This window comes from Myotis daubentonii, chromosome 8 (assembly GCF_963259705.1).
Source record: "Myotis daubentonii chromosome 8, mMyoDau2.1, whole genome shotgun sequence".
Lineage (NCBI taxonomy): Eukaryota > Metazoa > Chordata > Mammalia > Chiroptera > Vespertilionidae > Myotis > Myotis daubentonii.
In genome coordinates, this window is record NC_081847.1 from 34,183,195 (window position 1) to 34,199,908 (window position 16,714).

A 16,714-nucleotide genomic window follows, 5' to 3' on the forward strand; every position below is an offset into this window, starting at 1 on the left:
CAGGCCATGTTCTTCTCATGGTAGGAGTCAGAGACTCCTGAGGGGGCAGAGAGACAGTGGGGACACATGATGCTCTTTTTAAAAATATTTTTTTAAAATATATTTTATTGATTTTTTACAGAGAGGAAGGGAGAGAGATAGTTAGAAACATCAATGAGAGAGAAACATTGATCAGCTGCCTCCTGCACATCTCCTACTGGGGATGTGCCCGCAACCCAGGTACATGCCCTTGACCGGAATCGAACCTGGGACCTTTCAGTCCGCAAGCCGACGCTCTATCCACTGAGCCAAACCGGTCCTGGCTTAAAAATATTTTTAATGATTTCAGAAAAGAAGGGAGAGGAAGAGAGAGATAGAAACATCAATGATGAGAGAGGATCATTGATTGGCTGCCTCCTGCATGCCCCCTACTGGGGATTGACTCCACAGCCCAGGCATGTGCCCTTGACCGGAATCGAACCCAGGACCTTTCAGTCCACAGGCCGATGCTCTATCCACTGAGCCAAACGGGCTAGGGCGACATGATGCTCTTAAAGCCCAGCCTCAGAACTAGCACACAGAACCAGCACCACATTCTACTGGCCAAAGCAAGTGTCATGGTGTTCTGTGACTGTTGGTAAAAACCACCCCAAAACTACAGGCATAAAACAACCATTACATTATGCCTACCGATTCTGTAGGTCCGGAATTCAGGCAGAGCATGATGGGAACTGCTTGCTTCTGCTCTAGAATATCTGGAGCTTCAGCTGGAAACGCTCAAAGGCTGTGGCCACAATCTTCTAGTGGTATTTTAACTCACATCTGGTGGTTGATGCTGGCTGTCAGCTGGGACCTCATTTGGGGCTGTCAACCAGAACACCTCTTTGTAGCATCCTCAGGTGGTCTTTCTGTGCGGGCTATTTGGGCTTCCTCAAAGTGTGGTGGGTTGGTTCCAAGAGAGCAAGAGGGAAGTGTATTGCATTTTTTATGGCCTAGCCTTAGAAGACACATAATGTCACTTCTGCTAAACTCTGTTGTCAAGGCACTCACCAAGTTCCACTCAGATGCAAGAGGGAGAGCACAGAGACCTCCCCACTTGATGGGAAAACATCAAGGTCACAACATAAGATGTGAGATGCTATGACAGGGAAGCGTTGTGGTCATCTTTGGGAAATATAGGCTGCCACCCACAGGCAAGCCCAACACCGATGGGCAAAAAAATGTTCTCCATCCAAGTGCAAATGGAGAGTGTGGGGAGGAAGGCAGAGTTATGAGTAAAGAATACACCCTACCACAGGTGTAGAAATAGCCAACACAAAATCAAGTTGGCAGAAACTAAAACTGACCATGTTAAGTTGGAAATTGACTAAAATTCAAACAATGAAAATTTGACATTTAGATAATCAAATGTGACCTGGAAAAAATTGGACCAATTAAAGATAATGAATAGAGTAGATGACGCACAATGGCAGGAAACTGGTGAAATCGGATGTGAACTAAAAATGACTGAGAAAAGAATAAAATAGTCCTGGTAGCACTTACTCCATGAAACCATGTGATTGTCATGAAAAAATTACTTTGTAAGATTAAATTTAAAATAGGGAACATTAGAAAGATTTTAACTTTGGCATAAAATAACTGATCAAAGACATTGTCTGCATGCAGCTTGCTCAATAAAACTCTGTCCTGATGTATTAGAATAGTGTAATTCTGATAAAAATTACTGGGTTCAAAACCCAGTCAAAATAATCTTTTGGTAAACACATCTATGAGGTCAAAACATTTGGGTCAAAATATCTTGAATAGTAGAATTTTCTGTAAAAACCAGAGGAAGAAATTCCAAAGACAAGTGAGGAACTCAAAGGTATTTATATGTATGAGAGATAAAGGGTTGATTTCTCTAATATGTTTTAAAAAAAACAACAAACCCGATCTGACAAATCAGTAAAAAAAAAACAAAACAAAAAAGGAATGCAGCCCGGCAGGCATGGCTCAATGGTTGAGTGTTGACCTTTGAACCAGGAGGTCATGGTTTGATTCCTGGTCCCTGGTTGTGGGCTTAATCCCCATTGTGGGGGGTTCAGGAGGCAGCCAATTAATGATTCTCTCTCATCATTGATATTTCCCTCTCTCTCCCCCTCTCCCTTCCTCTCTGAAATAAAAAATCCTATCTAATAAAAGAGTAATATGCAAATTAACCATCACTTCGCGATAAAGATGGTGGTGCCCACAGCCAATAAGGAGGGAATATGCAAATTGATGTGACAAAGATGGCGGTGCCGGCTGGAGCCACAGAGCCAGCCTGAGAGCGGGCAGGAAGGCTTGGCATCCTGGGTCACCCCCACAGACCCAGGAATGGGACTAGGGGTGATCAGGCCAGGCGGGGAGGGCAGTTGGGGGCAATCAGGCCAGTAGGGGGTGCATTTGGGGGTGAGCAGGCCAGCAGTGGGGGGCAGTTGGGCATGATCAGGCCAGTGGGAGGGGCAGTTTGGGGCAAGCATTCCGGCAGGGGGGCAGTTGGGGGCGAGCAGGCTGGCAGAGGGGCCAGTTCAGGGCAATCAGGCCAGCAAGGGGGGGGGGCAGTTGGGAGCGAGCAGGCTGACAGGCAGAGTGGTTAGGGGCAATCAGGCAGGCAGGCAGGTGAGCGGTTAGGAACCAGTGGTCCCGAATTGTGAGAGGATATATTTGTCCTAAACCGGCTGTTGGACATCCCCCAAGGGCTCCCAGATTGGAGAGGGTGCAGGCTGGGCTGAGGAACACCCTCCTCCTAATGCACAAATTTCGTGCACTGGGCCACTAGTCTATAAATATTTCAGTATGTGTCTCTAAACAATAAGGACTATTTAAATACATATAAGCAAAATATTATGAATATACATAAAAAGTCTTAATCTTTCCTTAATATCAAATATCCAGTCAGTTTACAAATTTCCCTAATTGCCTCATAAGTTTCGTTTATTTGAATTTGCTTGGAATGAGGATCTAAAGATTGAGTTGACTCGTCTGAATCTTTGTCTAGTTTTGATATTAGGGTAATTCCCTTCCTTCCTCTTCTATTTTCTGGAAGAGATTGGGTAGACATAGTGTTAATTCTTCTTTAACTATTTGGTAGAATTCTCCAGTGACATAATCTGGGGCTGGCGAGTGTTTTGGGTGAGAGTTTTTAAATTAGTAATTCAATTTCCTTAATTGTTATAAGGCTATTTAAATGATCTATTTCATATTGGGTGAATATGGTAGCTTGTTTCTTTTAAGTAATTGATCCATCTACATTGTATTTACTGCTAAAAATTTCCCTCTGAGCACTGCTTTTACTGAATCCCATAAGTTTTGGTATGCTGTGTTTTCATTTGTCTCTAAGAATTTTCTAATTTCTTTGTGATTTCTTCATTGACTAATTGGTTATTTAACAGTGTGTTGTTCGATTTCCACATATTTGTGAATTTCCCAGTTTTCCTTTTGTCATTGATTTCTAGCTTTATTCCATTGTGATAAAGAAGATACATTACATGATTTCAATCTTTTAAATTTATCAAGACTTGTTTTGTAGTCTACCATACAGTCTATGTTGGAGAAAATTTCATATGCACTAAACAATGTGTATTCTGCTGCTGGTGGTGGACAGTCCATATCTGTCTGTCAGGTCTAATTGGTTTATAGTATTGCTTAAGTCTGCTATTTCTTCTCACTTCTTTTGTGCATACTTTTTAAAATATATATATTTTATTGATTTTTTTTTTTTACAGAGAGGAAGGGAGAGGGATAGAGAGTTAGAAACATCGATGAGAGAGAAACATCGATCAGCTGCCTCCTGCACACCCCACACTGGGGATATGCCCACAACCAAGGTACATGGCCTTGACCAGGATCGAACCTGGGATCCTTCAGTCCGCAGGCTGATGCTCTATACACTGAGCCAAACCGGTTAGGGCCTTTTGTGCATACTTTAAAGGTATTTTCTTAATAGCCACCATAGGGATTACAATTAACACCTGAAATTTATAACAATCTAGTTTGAATCTATGTCAATTTAGCTTTGGTAATATACAAAAACTGCTATATAGCTTCATACCTCCCTCTTTGTATTATCTTTGTCACAAATTATATCTTCATACATTGTGTGCCCATTGACATAGATTTAAAATTTTTTAAAAATATCTTTTATTGATTTTAGAGATGAAGGGAGAGGGACAGAGAGATAAGAAACATCAATGATGAGGAGAGGGAGAACCAAGATGGCGGCATAGGTTAACGCCGGAGTTTGCTGCTTTGAACAACTACTTCAAAAGTGAAACTAAAACACGGAACGGACATCACCCAGAACCACAGGAACGCTGGCTGAGTGGAAGTCTTACAACTAGGAGGAAAGAGAAACGCATACGGACACTCAGAGGAGGCGCAGTGCTGAAGTCAAATTCTGAGGTGCGGAGTGCGCAGAGCGGGCTGGTGGCGGAGGGCGAGGTTGGCGTTTTCAATCGGGAGGGAGTCGCAGACTCTGAGCTCCAGATCCGGGCGAGTCTTTAGGGACCCAGACTCAAACGGGAGAAGTGGGACTGTCTGGCTTCGGTCAGAGCGAGTGCAGCTTTCTCTCCGAGCTTTGCAGCGGGTGCTGGGACTCAGAGAGGCAGAGCCCCTGGGGACAGGACTGAGAGTCGCCATAACTGCTCTCTCCGGCCCACCCTGTTGATCCTGTGCGACCCGCCCCGCCCAAGCCCTGCACAGAGGCATTTGATGGATAGCCCCAGGCAAAGGCTAGATTAGCACCTCCCTAGAGGACAGAAGTTCTCTCACTGCTGACACAGCTGATTCTCATAGCCACTTGGCCTGGAGGTCAAACCCTCCCTGGAATTAGCTACAACAATCAAGATTTATCTATAAGACTCCGAACAAAGACCACTAGGGGGTGCACCAAGGAAGCATAACAAAATGCGGAGACAAAGAAACAGGACAAAATTGTCAATGGAAGAAATAGAGTTCAGAACCACACTTTTAAGGTCTCTCAAGAACTGTTTAGAAGCTGCCGATAAACTTAATGAGATCTACACGAAAACTAATAAGACCCTCGATCTTATATTGGGGAACCAACTAGAAATTAAGCACACATGGACTGAAATAACGAATATTATACAGACGCCCAACAGCAGACCAGAGGAGCGCAAGAATCAAGTCAATGATTTGAAATGCGAGGAAGCAAAAAACATCCAACCAGAAAAGCAAAATGAAAAAAGAATCCAAAAATGCGAGGATAGTGTAAGGAGCCTCTGGGACAGCTTCAAGCATACCAACATCAGAATTATAGGGGTGCCAGAAGATGAGAGAGAGCAAGATATTGAAAACCTATTTGAAGAAATAATGACAGAAAACTTCCCCCACCTGGTGAAAGAAATGGACTTACAGGTCCAAGAAGCACGGAGAACCCCAAGCAAAAAGAATCCAAAGAGGACCACACCAAGACACATCATAATTAAAATGCCAAGAGCAAAAGATAAAGAGAGAATCTTAAAAACAGCAAGAGAAAGAAACTCAGTTACCTACAAGGGAATACCCATACGACTGTCAGCTGATTTCTCAACAGAAACTTTGCAGGCCAGAAGGGAGTGGCAAGAAATATTCAAAGTGATGAATACCAAGAACCTACAACCAAGATTACTTTATCCAGCAAAGCTATCATTCAGAATTGAAGGTCAGATAAAGAGCTTCACAGATAAGGAAAAGCTAAAGGAGTTCATCACCACCAAACCAGGATTATATGAAATGCTGAAAGGTATCCTTTAAGAAGAGGAAGAGGAAGAAAAAGGTAAAGATACAAATTATGAACAACAAATATGCATCTATCAACAAGTGAATCTAAGAATCAAGTGAATAAATAATCTGATGAACAGAATGAACTGTTGATTATAATAGAATCAGGGACATAGAAAGGGAATGGACTGCCTATTCTTGCGGGGGAAAGGGGTGTGGGAGATGTGGGAAGAGACTGGACAAAAATCGTGCACCTATGGATGAGGACAGTGGGTGGGGAGTGAGGGCGGAGGGTGGGGCGGGAACTGGGAGGAGGGGAGTTATGGGGGGGGAAAAAAAGGAACAAATGTAATAATCTGAACAATAAAGATTTAATTAAAAAAAAAAAAAAAAAAAGAAACATCAATGATGAGCCAAACCGGTTTGGCTCAGTGGATAGAGCGTCGGCCTGCGGACTGAAGGGTGCCGGGTTTGATTCCGGTCAAGGGCATGTACCTTGGTTGCGGGCACATCCCCAGTGGGAGGTGTGCAGGAGGCAGCTGGTCTATGTTTCTCTCTCATTGATGTTTCTGACTCTCTGTCCCTCTCCCTTCCTCTCTGTAAAAAATCAATAATATATATATATATATATATATATATATAAAGAAACATTAATGATGAGAGAGAATCATTGATCGGCTGCCTCCTGCACACCCCACACTGGGGATTGAGCCCACAACCTGGTCATATGCCCTGACCGGGAATTGAACTGTGACCTCCTGGTTCATAGGTCAATGCTCAACCATTGAATCATGCCAGCTGGGCAGATTTGTAACATTTTTTATGCATTTGTATTTTAAATCATGTAGGGAATAAAGAGAGTTACAAACTGAAAATACAGTAATACTCCTTTTATAGTTACCTATGCAGTTGCCTTAATCAGAGTTCTTCATTATTTCATGTCTCCAAATTTCCCCGATCTGTTTTTGTCTTTACAACCTTCTTCCTCTGCTTGCTCTGAGCTTACTTTGCTTTGCTCCCCCCCGCCCCCGCCCCCGCCACATAGGTCTTGAGGTGGAAGCTTATGCTATTGTCTTAAGGCTATTATTCTTTTGTGATGTACACATTTCTTGCATAAAGTTCCCTCTCAACACTGCTTTAACCATGTCCCACAATATTTGATATGTTGTATTTTAATTTTATTCAATTCAATGCAATTTAAAAATTTCCCTGGGGACTTCCTTTTTTGACCCATGAATTATTTAGAAATGTGTTGTTTAGTTTCCTAGTGTTTGGAGATTTTCCGTTATCTTTCTGTTATTAATTTCTAGTTTGATTCCAGTGTGGTCAGAGAACATACCTTTTGTGATTTAAATCCTTTTAAATTTATTGAGTTTTCTTTTACAGCCCAGAATATGATCCATCTTGGTATACACTTAGTGGGCATTTGGAAAGAATGTGTTGAGTGTTTGATAAGTGTTAATTGGATCCTGTTTGTTGATGGTGTCTTGAGTTCTATATTGCTGGTGATTTTTCTGTCTAACTGTCCTATTAAGTGTTGAGAGAGGGGTATTAATTGTAGATTTGCCTGTTTCTCTTTTTAGTTTCATCAGTTTTTGCTGCTTTCCTTTGATTGGTGATTGCATGATATATCTTTTCTTATCCTTTTTCTTTCAATCTGCCTATATATTTAAATTAAGTTTCTTATAGATTTATACTTAATATAATTATTGATAGGTTAAGACATATCTCCCAATTTAAAAAATATTTTTATTGATTTCAGTGTGCATGCCCCACACTGGAGACTGAGCCTGACTGGGAATTGAACCATGACCTCCTGGTTCAACTACTGAGCCACACTGGCTGGGCTCTCAATTTTTTTGGTTTGTTTTCTGTGTGTTCTCTCTGTTATTCATTTCACTGTCTTTCTTTTTTTTCTGCCTTCCTGAGGGTTGATATTTATTTTTTAGAATTCAAATTATCTATACTGTTATATTTTTTAATAAAGATTTTAAAATTGATTTTTAGAGAGAGAAGAAGGGAGAGGGAGAGAGAGAAACATCAATGTGAGAATGAAACATGGATTGGCTGCTTCCTGCACTCACCCCATCAGGGTTCGAGCAGGCAACCCAGTCAAATGCCTTGACTAGGAATGGAGCCAACAACCCTTTGGTGCACGGGACTATGCCCAACCGACTGAGCCACACTGACCCGGGCAATAGTGGGGTTTTTTTAGTGTCTCTGTATAGCTTTTGTAGTGGTTGCTGTAGCTGTTATAGTACATATATATAACTTATCACAGTCTACTGGTGTCATCAGTTTTCTAATTTGAGTGAAACATAGAAACCTTGTCTTCCTTTATGTTTCTTTACCCACTTTTGTATTGTCAGGTAGGGGTGGAATTCCAGGCTCCCAAAGTGTTTTCTACAGACATTGTGGGGAAGGGTGTGGCAGGGTAGGGCTCATTAATGGCCAGCAGAGATCAAAGCTTTGGCCTTCTCTCACAATACCCTACATTGGTGGGGTAGTTGAATACTTTGACCCATGAAGCTGGAAATCTAGGCTCCCCACTTGGCCTTTGCTGATGTGGATAGGGCCGTAGTAGAGCTGTTATTGTCTAAAAAATTTCTGTCTTGCTAGGTTGTTCCTTTCCTAATCCTTTGCCCAGAGAGAATGGGCTGTTTTTTCTTTTCTGTGCCCTTTTGCTTTTTGGACAGCCAGCTCCAGCTTCTTCAGCTTCAAGTCTGGGATCTCTGAGGCAGAAAACACCCACTGTCCAAGGGCACCCAGCTACCCCCAGGCAGTCTAGTTGCAGAGTCTTGTTCTTAACCACTACACGCACCTGTTGCTCCTGTCCCCAGCTGCTCTACCAGGAGGAGCTGAGCACCACCAAGCTTGGGCTCTTCCCTCCTGGACAACTACTGCAGTGGTCGGCCCAGAGCACATGGCCACTGCCCTGGGAAGGCCACGCGCCCTCCACAAAGTCCATGGAGCCACTAGAGTTTGTTTTCCAGGGGCCCAGGGGGCTTAGCACAAAGCCTAGGTGAGATTGATGTGCCTAAAAGCGTGGGCCAAGCAGCTGCAGTGGGGTGTTCCACCACATACATGGTTTGCCAATAAGGCCTTGACGTTATTTTTATTTATCGTTATTATTTTTACAATGTAATAGGACAGGGCACAGTTTTTTTTCTAGGCCACTACATTATGTTTATAGTCTTTATTTTCAGATGACTTTTTTCTTACTTTATGTCCATTTTCTCAATACCTTAGTGTTTTGTTATTTGTTGTTTTTTAATTAAATATTTATTGTTGAAAGTATTACATATGTCCCTTTTTCCCCCATTGACCCCTTCCAGCCCGACCCTGTACCCGCCCCAGGTCTCCACTACCCTATTGTCTGTATCCATGGGTTATGCATATATGCATATAAGGTCTTTGGTTGATTTCTTCCCTCCCACCCCTGCCTTCAGTACGTTAGAGTTTTAATAATGGCTTCCCCAAAATTTAAGATTGGCTTTATTGTAAAACCATTTAAATTTCATAAGAATTCATAAGGCTCTTTCTCATGGAATTATTCAAGCTACTTATACATGTGTGAACCTACTGAAATGGAATGGTTTAAATAATTAAGGAGGGAATTGATACTCCATATGCCCAAAATTCTAACATTAGTGCATGGATAGTTATTAAAAATCAAAGAAGACAAATTTATAGAGATCATATGAGTTAATTTCTATCTTCTTTGTATTAAGAAAAAGTTCTTGTTATTTTTGCCTCATGACAAAGGCTGTGGTGGTAGAGAGAGAAAAATGCAGAGCAGGACATTATGTAATGAATTTGATCATGATATAAGACCTGATTTTTCTGCATGACTTGTTAATTTTTAAAAATTGCACAGAAATGCATACAATCATTATTTTAAACTTTTATAGAATTCAGAAGCATGCAAAGAAGTCAAAGTTAACTTTCAATCCTTGCCTTGCTAAAAGATATATTTAAAAAACCATTTATATGCCGAAACCGTTTTGGCTCAGTGGATAGAGCGTTGGCCTGCGGACTGAGGGGTCCCGGGTTCGATTCCGGTCAGGGGCATGTACCTGGGTTGCAGGCACATCCCCAGTAGGAGATGTGCAGGAGGCAGCTGATCGATGTTTCTCTTTCATCGATGTTTCTAACTCTCTATCTCTTTCCCTTCCTCTCTGTAAAAAATCAATAAAATATATTAAAAACAAAAACAAAAGAAAAAACCATTTATAGCCTTAGCTGGTTTGGCTCAGTGGGTAGAGCATTGGCTTGTGGACTGAAGGGTTTGATTCCGGTCAAGGGCATGGTCAGGATTTGCCTAAGAGGCGGCAATTGATTTGTTTCTCTCACATCAATATTTCTCTCTTTCCCCCTCTCTTCCAATCTCTCTAAAAATCAATGGAAAAATATCCTCGGGTGATGATTTTTAAAAAGCAAGGCACAGTCTGTTACCTTTTGTGTTAAAAAAAAACCCCCAAACTGTATTGATAGCTATATATTTGCCTGTGTGTGAAAAGAGTTTCTGGAAGGATATCAAGAACCTGGGGAGGGGACTTGAATGGTTAGGTTAAGGGCCGGGGACACTTCGCAGACGTAGAGGTGGGTGGGAAGCTGGAGGCTTTGGTCTTGAACTAAGAATGGTGATCCTGAGCCCCGGGAGAACCCAAGGGTTGGAAGTGCAGACGTCCTTCAGGTGAGCAGGAAGGACTGACACCAGAGAACGCTGGCCAGGCAGGAGACAGGCCTGCAGGGAGGTGTCTTGGGGTGGGAGTGGCTTTCAGGTCGCATTCCCCGGCCACCAGGGGGCAATCAAGCCCGCTCCTGTAAGCGGGTGGGTCGGAGCGCCTGCGGCAGGTCCCGCCTCCAGGCCCGCCCGCTTTCCCAGACCTCTCCCCGACCCATCTCAGGTCTCAGCCACTTGGAACTTCATGAGGTGCACCTCCTCCCTCCTCCTGGGGAGTCCGCCTATTAGCGTTTCTCTCACATCAATTGTGAGAGAAACAAATTGACCGGCCGCCTCCTGTGCGAGTCCTGACCATGCCCTTGACCGGAATCGAACCAGGGACCCTTCAGTCCACATTAGTGATGACCTGCAGCCCCTTCAACATCCAGTCCTCTGTTGGGGTTATCTCATTCAATCTTGACCACCACCGCCTAAGAGGAGTGCTGCCATCATACCCATTTCATAGAGGGGAAAGTTGAGGTACAGCGGTTGGTAATTTGCCCAAAGACCAGGAATAGTGACCCAAGATACACACCTGGCCTATCCTCGGAACTGGAGCGTTAACCAAACCACGTCTTCTTTTTGACTCAGCTCCTCCTCCGGAACTTTCTTCACACAGCAGCCAGAGCGCTTTGGGGGCCCTGAGGGGCATGCCATTCCCTAGCAGCCTCTCTGGCTGCCCTCAGGATCACGTTCAGTCCGCTCTCCCCATTTCTCAACTCGACACCCCAACTTTCCTTCAGCTCGAAGAAAACTGTTCAACCCGGACACCTGCTGCTTCATCAGGACCACTCGCCCCTGCTCCCCTCTTAGTTAACCTGTATAGTCTTCAGGCCCGGGCCTCTGGGTCACCCCGAGGGAGGCCGACTTCCTGACTCCCAGATATGCTCAGGCCCCGAATGAAATGCTGTTTAACCAGACGTGCGCTTCGTTTTTGTAACTGTCATGGCATCATTCTTTCAAAAACTCCAATCACCCTTGCCTCCTTACGCTCTAGAACTCTCTCTAAAACAGCTGATCTTGTGCTATCTACCTTTAATATGTTACCTCAAGTCTGACCCCTTATCTCTTTCCCCACTAGGTCCGTCTGGCCGTGCTTCCTCATGGTCGTTTCCACCTCTGCAACAGCTGTCTTTATATTTGTCTGTCTGTCTGTCTGTCTGTCTCCCTGACTAGAATGAAAGCTCCGTAAAGGCAAGGACTTTGTTCACTACAGAATCCCGTGTCTAAGACTGTGCCTATGGCTATCTGACTGTTTCTCCCACCAGAACGTCAGCTCCTGGGGCCAGGAACTGCCCGTCCTGTTCACATACAGCCCCAGTGCCCAGCACACAGCAAGCGCTCAATAAAAAGCCCATCAATATGCAGGTGGAGAGACTCAGGCCCAAGGGAGAAAGCAGCTTGTCCACGGGCCTCCCCGGAGGGCAGCACAGCCAGCACCAGCACCCAGCTCTCCTCCGGCCTCTGGGTCAGGCAAGCAGTCCCTTCTTTCCCGTCCCAGAACACACAAGAGCGCAGGCCCTTTGCTCAATGATCAACACAGTTTATTACTCCACTTTCACCTTCACACAAACTATTTCAAAGAGCTGGGATAAGTGTGGGGTGGGGGTTGGGGGAGGGATAGGTGCCCCTCAGGAGCCAGGACCCCCGGTTGGCTTCCTCGGACCAGGGCAGGGAGGGAGCGTCAGGCTGTTCAATCTCTGGGCACCAGCTCTCCATGTGCACACGCACAGCAAGCCAGCAGCTCCTCACACATAAATACAGACACGCTTAACAAAAATAGTATATCTTCACAAGGAATAAAAACTAGTTTTGAATATGTACAGCAGAGAGCCCAGAGGGTGTGGGTGGGGGGGCAGGGCTGCTAGGCCGGGACCCCCAGGGATGAGACAGGCTATGGGTAGAGCAGAGGAGGGAGGGAGGCCTGAAGGGCTCCTGGCCAGGCCATTCTGACCTGGCAGCCCAGCTGCCTAGGCTGAATGGGGGTGGGGCACAAATCTGTTTGGCCGGGCAGGACTGGCCCCTCCAGGCAGCCCTACTTCCACCCTGCACACCAGGCTCTCCTTCCTGCCCTTCCTGCCTGAGGTAGGGAAGACCCTAGGGCTCCCATAGCTACTGCCTGTAGCTCCCCTTCCGCCCTGGGCAGAGGCCTCTGAACCCCATGGGCAGCAATCCAAAGCAAAGATGCCACAAGGCTGATCTCCTTGCAGGATGTGAGGCAGCTGAGGCCATAAACAGCTCTGGGGCACCTGTCTTGGGCCCAGTTGGTCCCTCAGTCACGGTCATGGGAGTCAGGGGAGGGGAAGGGGAGGGAAGCTGGGGTAGTGCTAAACTGCAAGGGACACCCAAGCTTTGGTATGGGGTGCTTCCTGCAGTACAGCCCCCTCCTCCTGGGTTAGGCTGGCCTCTAGCCAGACACCTCTAGAGGACATTGGGGCTGGGGTGGGAGGGGAGACTTTGGTCAGGCCAGAGTTGGGGAGGGGGTCCTGGTCCTTGTTTCTTTATCCCAAGCAGCCTGAATCCCTAATTAGTCAGAATTGGCCCCTAAGTGGCCACTGGAGGGTGGGAATGAAAGAAAGGGGAGCCCAGGTCCTAGAGGGTGGGGTGGGGAGGGGATAAGAAATGATCAATTCTGAGGCCACAAACATGAAAACGAAGGCAATCTAGTCTTTCTAGGAAAAAGGGTCAGAAAACTTTCTAGCTCCCTGGCAGGAAAGCATTCTAGGGGAGGCTAAGGGATAAGGAGGTCCCACCAATCAGGTAGGGCCCTTCCAGCCATCAGCCATGAACTCCCACATGCCTGCCAGCTCCATGGGGCAGATTTTGGGGAAGCTTTGTGGGTTTTGAGGCCAGGAGAACTGAGGTGTGGGGGAAGGCAGCTCTCACAGAAGCATAGTAAATTCTAGAAAACTAATTGTGGGGGACCAGGTCTAGGCCCAACCCTGTGATGTGGAGGGTGGCCATGGGCTATATGTAGTGGTTCTCCTGGTGGCAATGGTGGCTGAAAGGAGGGATGTGGTGGGGGAAGGACGGGCGTGGGAGGGTGAGTGGATGGTCAGTGTCTGGTCATTTCCGACTGAAGAGTGAGCCCAGCAGAACCACGCCAGCCACAGTCATGCCCGTCAGGAACCAGCGATTGAAGCGTTCCTGGCCCTTCCGGCTCTCGGCTGCTGCGTTGTTCCCGTAGAGTTCCACAAAGGTGTCCTGCAGGGAGAGAGAGAGAAGGAGAGGTGCTATTGGAATCCTCAAACAGTAATGTGGGTGGGCAGGAGAGGGGGCCATCTTCATGCGATGGCCTTAATGTGAAAAACTGCTGTCATCCTTGCCCACTCTGGGCCTGATAAAGGGTTAAGAACTGCCCTCCTTCTTGACCTCCAGTTGGAAATGACCAACCCATTTTATTGCTGAGAAAGCGAGTGTGAAGTAGGAAAAGAGCCTTGTTCCAGGTCAGACAGCTAGGAAACGGTACTCTAGAACCTGAGGTGGGAAAGAGATGGGCAGGAAATGACTGGAGGCCAATTGCTGGAGCAGAGTGCAGAAGGAAGGGATAGGAGAGACGAGGGTGCAGGGGTGAGCGAGAGCTGACCACGTGTGATCTAAGCCGCAGAGAAGCCTGGAGTAGAATCTGAGTGAGGGCAGGGTGGAGCCATAAGCTTTCCACTGCTGTGATGGAGAGAGGGAGGGAGAGAAAAGGGAAAGTGAATTCCCAGAATGATTCCTGGCAGAGGATGTCTCCCTCTTCCTCTGCCCAGGGAGGCTGAGCAGGGCAACGCAGAGACCAGAACAAGCACACGGGCCTGGGGTAGGTCTATGAGCTCCAGCCCTGTTCCCCACCCCAGGGGGGACATGACTCTGCGTCCAGGAGGAGGTGAGCAACAGCTCTGGGCCCTGAAGCTAGTCAGGAGGGAAGCACATGATATGGGAGGGAGGGGCTTTGGGTTAAATTACCCAGCCTGGGGTGGAGCTGGCCTGTGGGGCAGGGAAAGGGGAGCTTAGAGTACCCTTTAATGAGAAGCTTCCCACCCCATTTGTCCTTTAATCCTCCCAACAATGCTGCAAGGCAGGCTGTCTCTCCCCATTTACAGACCAGGAAATCGGCCCCTGAGGGCGGAGGGACTTGATCAGGTCACCCAGCTCTGTCAGTGGCGGAACCAAAACCCAAGCCTAGCATGTGGCACCTAAAAATCAATGCGCTGTGTGGGTCCAGGGAGGGAATGAGATGAATTCCTGGCTGGTTCCAGAGCCAGTGTTCTTGCCTCTGCCAAGCGCTCACCCCTTGGGCCACAGTTCACCTGGTCCCAGCTAACTGAGGGTGCCTGCTCCTCAGACAGGGCCTGCAGGTCGCACCCAGCCAGTTTGCTCTGATGCTGACTGGCCCACCTCTGGTCTTGATAAGCCCCCCCCAGTCCATGCTCCACACAAAGAAGATTTTTAAAAACATAGATCATAGTACGCCTGTGCTTAAAGCCCTCTACCAGCTTCTCTCCGCGCTCAGAAAGCCACTGTCATGTCTGTTCATATCCCTGGTATCCTAGCAAGTGCCACGTGCACTGAGCTGCCAACTTGACTCAAAGAATCCTCAACATTTATTCAGCCATTAGGAAGGTAGCAGTGACACATAAGCCACGGCCCTTACCAGAAAGCTTACCCTTCTGCTGGGAAAAGTCCCATTCAGACCACATCACTCCAAGCTCTTAACCTTCCCGAGGTTTCCCAATCGTACCTGGAATCAAGTCCTTATCACAACCAGCAGGCTTAGCAGGGCCCCTCCCCACTGCACACTCCACACGTAGCACGGCCTCCTCGCTGTTCCGGAGTGTCTGCTGAGCTCAGGAGCTTGTTGCTCTTGCTGCCTGGAGCGCTGGACCCAAGATCATCACCTGCCTCCCTCCCTCACTGCACTCCTGACTCTGCTCAAACGTCACCTCCTCAGAGGCCTTCCCCGGCCCCCGTGTCTAACATGGTATCCACCCCCATCTATCTATCTATCTCCTTACCTTCCTTTATTTTTCTTCTCAGCACTTTTCATAACCAGATTCTACACTTTGTTTTTGTTTGATTTATCTCCTGCACTTGATGTGGCTTAACGAGGCAGAGATTTTGTCTTGTTTCTATACACCCAGAACACTATCTAGCACATAGTTGGTAGTCGATACATACATGGGTAGAACAAAAGTATTGCATGTCTACTAAGTGCCAGGCACTATTATCTCATTGGACCTTCATCATAATTCCCAGACTAGCGATCTGAAACTTATTTCACAGATGAGACAACTGAGGTTTACAGTAGGAAGGCCTTGCTAAAAGGTGACAAAGCCAAGATCAGAACTCAGGACTGCCCAGCTCCAAAGGGAGTGCTGCTACATTCCCTGTGCGGGGCATTGGGGAGGACCTGTCCTGTCACTAGTGCTGAACGGATTCCTGTTTAAAAGGAGGTGGGGTGGGGTGGAGGTGAGTCTTGGGCCTGGGGAGAAGGTATAGCAGCGGCAGCAGTCAGCCCCCCTTGAACTCTTGGCCTTGTTGCTGCCAGGCATGGCTGGTGTGGATATGCGTCCCTGTCTCTCCATCTTTATCCTGGCTAGCCTCCATTTTTGTTGGCAAAAAAAATTCTTATAGGAGTTTTAATTTTTCTGATCCGAAGCAAAGTAGGCCCAGGTGAATTCACAAAAAAGACAGACCTGTGATGGGGGGAGTCCCTGGCTGTGGGGAGGCATGGTCAGAAGGCCATGGTTATCCCAAGGGGCCAAATGTCCCATAAGAAGCCCGGGACATTGGGGCTGTAGCCAAAGTGGGAGCGGCCTGGCTCCCTCAGTGGGAACTTTCCTGAAGTAGAGGGCTGGCAGCCACAGGACATTTTCGGCTCTGGGGCTGGGCTGGAGTAAACAGGCTCCGTCCCTGCAAAGGCACAAAGCACTCACTGTCCAGGAACAGTCATTCCAGGGTGGAGGGAACATTCTCATTTCGGTGCCATCAAGAACAAGGCTCTGACCTGCCCAGCCCCCACGAGTGCATTCCTGGCCAGAACAACACTTCATCTCCACTTCAAGGAGCGCCTTCTCTTAGGGGGGTGGAGGGGGGCAGGATTTCCAAGGCTGTGGATTCTGCGAATTGCTTTTGTAGACAGAGCACCGGCAGAATGGGGCGTGCTGTTCCAGGGCGGGTGCCGGGAGGCAGCGGTGTGGGTATATTTAGCCCACGGTTCACACGACACACTTGGAAACAAACACAGCCATTTTCTCAGCGGGCGGCTGCTCTGGATAAATAAAC

At 46.8% G+C, this 16,714-nt stretch overlaps 1 protein-coding gene across 2 annotated transcripts in view; it reads right to left on the minus strand.

Annotated features, from left to right (window-relative positions):
- Positions 1-11,969: 11,969 nt before the first annotated feature.
- Positions 11,970-16,714, minus strand: part of BCL2L1 (BCL2 like 1) — a 46,127-nt gene continuing 41,382 nt past the window's right edge. The window contains exon 3 of one of the 2 annotated variants that reach the window (XM_059705833.1): positions 11,970-13,651. In XM_059705833.1, the coding sequence (XP_059561816.1) occupies positions 13,514-13,651 (138 nt within the window). In that variant the 3' untranslated portion in view covers positions 11,970-13,513. The remainder of the gene's footprint in view (positions 13,652-16,714) is intronic. The other variant, XR_009454064.1, reaches the window with a different exon arrangement.